General features: G+C 38.0%; 1 protein-coding gene across 1 annotated transcript; it reads right to left on the bottom strand.

Moving 5' to 3' along the window:
- Positions 1-3,254: 3,254 nt before the first annotated feature.
- Positions 3,255-4,718, bottom strand: LOC112536061. Its single transcript, XM_025158631.1, has 4 exons — positions 4,267-4,718; positions 3,880-4,093; positions 3,675-3,779; positions 3,255-3,590 (listed from the first exon to the last, which is right to left on the bottom strand). The coding sequence occupies exons 1-4, from the start codon at positions 4,716-4,718 to the stop codon at positions 3,255-3,257; spliced, it is 1,107 nt and encodes a 368-aa protein (XP_025014399.1).
- Positions 4,719-5,365: the final 647 nt, after the last annotated feature.

Raw genomic sequence — 5,365 nt, 5'->3', positions numbered from 1 at the left:
TTACTTACCAAATCAATCACCAAAGGCTTCTAGGATGAAATTAAAGCTTGGAAAGTGTTTTTGATCACTAATTTCACTTGCAAATCAAGCCTAAACTTGAAGGATCAAGCAGCCACCTTCAAGCTCTCTCACTTTTTTTTCTTCCTTTCTCTCCCTTTCTCTTTTCTCTTCTTTCCATATGTGTCTCCAGATCCAATTTGGGTAAATAAATGGTAAATTATTCATTTAAGCCCTTAATGAAATGGCTTTGTTACCTATAAACCCTCAAGCTTTTAATTGTGCAATTAAGGACAATCATTTTCTTCAATTGAGTCCTTTCCTCTATAACTATATCTATATATATACTAACTTATACTTAAATTCTATCAACATATATGTAAATGAAATGCACAAATGAATGCAAATATACCTATAGCTAGAGTACGGGTGTGACAATTCTTCCCACCTTAGGAAATTTCGTCCTCGAAATTTCCTAGAATAAATGTGGACATTGGTTTCTCATATCTTCCTCTCGTTTCTAAGTAGCCTCCTCACTTCCGTGGTGTTTCCATAATACTTTTACCAAAGGTATGGTTTTATTTCTCAACACCTTGGTTTCCCTAGCGATAATGGCAATTGATTCTTCTTCATAAGATAAATTATCTTTTAATTCTATGGGTTGGGCTTACAAAATATGACTAGAATCACTCCTAAACCTCCTCAACATCGACACATGGAAAACATTATGAATCTGAGACAATTTTGGAGGTAAGGCCAACCTATAGGCTACTGGACCAACCCTCTCAATCACCTCATATGGACCAATATACCTAGGGCTCAATTTCCCTCTTTTACCAAATTGTAATACTCCTCTCTAATGTAAAATCTTCAAGGAAACCTTATCACTCACATTGTATTCAATCAGTTCCCTCTTTAAGTCTGCATAACTCTTTTATCTATCTTGGGCTTCTTTTAGGCGATTTCGAATTAGTTGAATATTCTCTGTTGTCATTTGTACAATTTTTGGACCAACTGTCTTTCCCCAACTTCATCCTAATAGACTGGAGTTTGGCACTTTCTACCATATAAGGCTTCATAAGGTGCCATCCCTAAGCTAGAATGAAAAGTGTTATTGTAAGCAAATTCCATCAAAGGTAGATGTTTATCCCAGCTACCTGTAATTAAATTACATAAGTTCGAAGCATGTCTTCCAATATCTGGATTGTCCTCTTTGACTGACTATCTGTTTGGGGATGAAAAGTTGTACTAAACCTCAATTTAGTACCCAAATCATACTACAAACTTGGCCAAAATCTGGATGTAAATCTTGGATCCCTATCTGATACAATAGAGAATGGAACACCATGCAATCTGACCACTTCTCTGATGTAGATTTCAGCAAGTCTATCTAATGAATAACTCACCTTCACAAGTAAAAAGTGAGCTGACTTAGTGAGTTGATCAACAATTACCCAAACTTTATCATGTCCCTGCTGAGTTCTAGGCAACCCAATCACAAAATCCATCATAATATGCTCCCACTTCCATTCAGGAATAGGAAGAGGTTGTAATGTTCGCCCTGGATGTTGATGTTCTGCTTTAACCTATTGGCAAACTAAACATTTAGCCACAAAATCTGCAATGTCTTTCTTCATCCTTGACCACCAATAGTTGTCCTTTAAAATACGGTACATTTTTGTATTTCCTGGATGCATAGCATATGCTGAATTGTGTGCTTCCTCCATCATCTCTCTTTTCAGAACTTCAACATTAAGTACACATAAAGTAAAGTACCATTCTGAAATCATAAAATCTGCTCTACTGCCTTGTTGGACTTGCTCTTTGATCTTCACCATTTGTTCATCTTGACTCTGTGCCTCCCTAACTCTATCAATCAACACTGGTTGAATCTTCAAAGTAGCAAGCAATGCTCCTTTCTTACCTTGAGCTAACTCCACATTCAGTGCCCTCAACTCAAATAATAATGGCATTCGCTTAGAGTGAATATAAGATAAGTTACCCGAGGACTTCCTACTAAGTGCATCTGCTACCATATTAGCATTTTTTGGGTGATATTCAATAGTTAAGTCATATTCTTTTAGGAGTTCTATCCATCTTTTTTATCTTAAGTTCAACTCTTTTTGACTTAGTATGTATTTCAGACTCTTGTGATATGTGAAAATCTGACACTTCTCACCATACAAGTAATCCCTCCAAATCTTTAAGGCAAAAATAATTGTTGCTAGCTCTAGGTCATGTGTAGGGTAGTTCAACTCATGTGGCCCTTAATTTTCGAGAAGCATATGCTACTACCTTGCCTTGTTGCATCAATACACAACCAAAACCATTTCTAGATGCATCACTATACACAATATATTCTAGCCCCGTCACTAGAAGTGTCAACACTGGTGTTGAGGTTAAACATGCCTTTAATTGGTCAAACTGTGTTGGCATTCTTCATGCTAGACAAACTTCACATTCTTTCGTAGTAGCTTTGTCAAAGGTGAAGCTATAACAAAAAAGTTTTGCACAAATCTCCTATAATAGTCTACCAACCCTAAGAAACTGCGTACCTCATGTACACTAATAGGTGGTTTCTAACTAACAACTGCCTCGATCTTCTTAGGATCAACATACACTCCTTCAACTGAGATGACATGGCCTAAAAATACCACTTTTTCTAGCCAGAATTCACACTTGCTAAACCTGGCATACAATTGTTTATCCCTCAGTGTTTGTAGCGCAATTCTTAAATGCTCAACATGCTCTTCCTTTGACCGCGAATACACCAAAATGTCATCAATGAACACAATGACAAATTTATCTAGATAAGGCTTGAATACTCTGTTCATCAAATCCATGAATGCAGTAGGAGCATTTGTTAACCCAAAGGGCATTATTAAGAATTCATAATGCCCATATCGAGTTCTAAATGATGTTTTAGGCACATCTGTTTCTTTAATCTTCAGTTGGTGATACCCGGATCTCAAATCGATCTTTGAAAATACTCTAGCTCCTCGCAACTGATCAAACAAGTCATCAATACGTGGTAGGGGATACTTGTTGCATACAGTCACCTTATTCAGTTGTTTGTACTCAATACACAATCTCATAGTACCATCCTTCTTTTTCAAAAATAGAACTGGTGCACCCAAAGGTGATACATTAGGTTTAATATAGCCTTTATCAAGTAACTCTTGTAATTGCATCTTTAATTCTTCCAATTCTGCTGGAGCCATTCTATATGGAGCTTGAGAAATAGGAGTTGTCCTGGGCTACAAATCAACACTGAACTTAATCTCTCTATCAGGTGCCAATCCCTGAAGATCTTCAGGAAATACATTTGTAAACTTATTCACCACTGGAATACTGTCAAGCTTTTGTGCCTCTTTTTTTGTATCAATGACATATGCCAAGAATGCTTCACACCCCTTTCTCATCATTCTTCTAGCTGTGAGTGCTGAAACCATACTATAATGCTCTAAACCCCTTTCACCTCTAAACACAATTTTACCACTAGTAGGCATCTGGAACTCTACCTTCTTCTTATAGCAATCAATCATTGCTTGATATTTGGTTAAGACATCCATGCCAATGATCACATCAAACACCTATAATGATAATGGCACAAGATCTGCTTCTAATTTCTGACCCCCAAACTCTAACTCACAATCCCTATAGATATGTCCATAAACCATTGATTCACCTACTGGCATATCTACAACCAAACCGTCGTCCATCACACTCCTTTCTTTCGATACATGATGTGAATGATGATGCAATAAATGAATGAGTTGCACCTGGATCAATTAAAGCATATGCATTATCACAAAAAATAGCTAACCTACCAAAAATGACATCGTGTGATGCTGTTGCCTCCTGTTATGTCATGGCAAATACTCTAGGTTGCACTAAAGGTCTCTCTGTATATACAGGCCGAGTAAGGTGAGTCAATGTAGATGCACCACCCTCTCTACTAACACCGGCTCCTAAACCTCTACCCATACCTATACCAAAGCCAAAAGTCCTACCTCCTCTACTAGTTCTGCTTTGAACTCCTCTACCAGCACTAGTACCAAACTGTGCCCAATTAGGACAATCCCTCCTAATATGCCTGGATCCACCACACTCAAAACACTGTATAGTTCTCTTCCTACAATCTCCCTTATAGATACAACCACAAGTAGCACAAGGTGTAGTCCTTCTAAATGAACACCCACACTTGCCACCGGTTGTCTCACAGAGCTCTAACTGAACTAAGAAGACTATGGTTTATAAGTGCCTGACCAAGTCCAAGGTCCTATACTACCTCTAGGTCCTCCTATCTCTGATCTTTGTTGAGATGTACTAGCTCCCGTATTGAATCCCTTTTGCTTCCTTATCCAAACTGAGGCCTTTAATTTGCTTTCTTGCTCTATTTCCTCCCTCAGTTTTTCTTTCTCTATTGCCTTCTCAACCCAGCCTCTAAAATGCTGGCCTTCATAGAGTGATAACTCATTCTTCAGCACTATTTGTAAGCCCTCCTTGAATCTGTAGCACTTTTGAGTCTCAGTTGGAAAGATGTCAGAAGCATATTTATATAAATCTTCAAATCTATCAACATGTTCCCGCATAGTCATACTTCCTTGTTTTAAGGTAACAAACTCATTTTGCCTCTCTACTTTGAATGCATTAGTCAAATATTCCCTACAAAATTCTGCCTTGAATACATCCCATGTCAACCGATTCCCATGCAACATCCTAACTCTAGTAAACCATGCATCTGAGGTGTCATGCAGTAAACCATACACATTACTTACCTTCTATGCTTTTGTGAGTTCAAGTGTATTGAATGCTTTCTCAGTTGTCTTCAGCCACTTATCTGCCTCTCTAGAATCAATGGAACCATGGAATTCATACGCCCCACACTTCTTTGCATGCTCAGTAATATCCCCAGGCCTTCTTCTCTGTTCTTGAGCTGTCAAAGTAGCAATAATAGTCTTTACAAATACCCTCGGATCAAGCTGTAAAATAGGTACAATGGGGGGTAGGGGAGGAGGAAGTTGCTCAACAATAGGGGTCTTAGCCTTAGACTCTAGCTCAGGATTTGTACTACCCCTAGACTCTGCCCGATCACTACCTCGTTAGCCAATTCTTCCTTATCTAGGTGGCCTACCACGGTTCCTTCTCAGTGGCATTCTATAAATATAACAAAAACATTTTCAATATTTCATCAAACTACAGCAAAAGCATAATTTAAAGGACCATTTAACAAAGCTCTGATACCAAAACTGTCACACCTCATCTCACACAGCCCGAGGTGGACACTTAAAACCAACCATTAACATTATTACTTAGTTAGTCTAAATATTTTATAAATATCATTGTATCTACAAAAATGATTTAA

The sequence above is a fragment of the Ricinus communis genome, chromosome 2, assembly GCF_019578655.1.
Source record: "Ricinus communis isolate WT05 ecotype wild-type chromosome 2, ASM1957865v1, whole genome shotgun sequence".
NCBI lineage: Eukaryota > Viridiplantae > Streptophyta > Magnoliopsida > Malpighiales > Euphorbiaceae > Ricinus > Ricinus communis.
Note: the sequence above shows the minus strand (reverse complement) of the source record. Positions and strands in the feature narration are given on the sequence as shown.

Excerpts from the sequence above, each read along its gene's own strand:
- LOC112536061 (XM_025158631.1), bottom strand. The coding sequence starts at position 4,718 with ATGTTGCATGGGAATCGGTTGACATGGGATGTATTCAAGGCAGAATTT. Across the intron at positions 4,094-4,266 it reads AGTATAGGACCTTGGACTTG|GCATATTAGGAGGGATTGTC; the intron begins GTCAGGCACTTA and ends TGGTGGATCCAG. Across the intron at positions 3,780-3,879 it reads GACCTTTAGTGCAACCTAGA|GTGCAACTCATTCATTTATT; the intron begins GTATTTGCCATG and ends TAATTGATCCAG.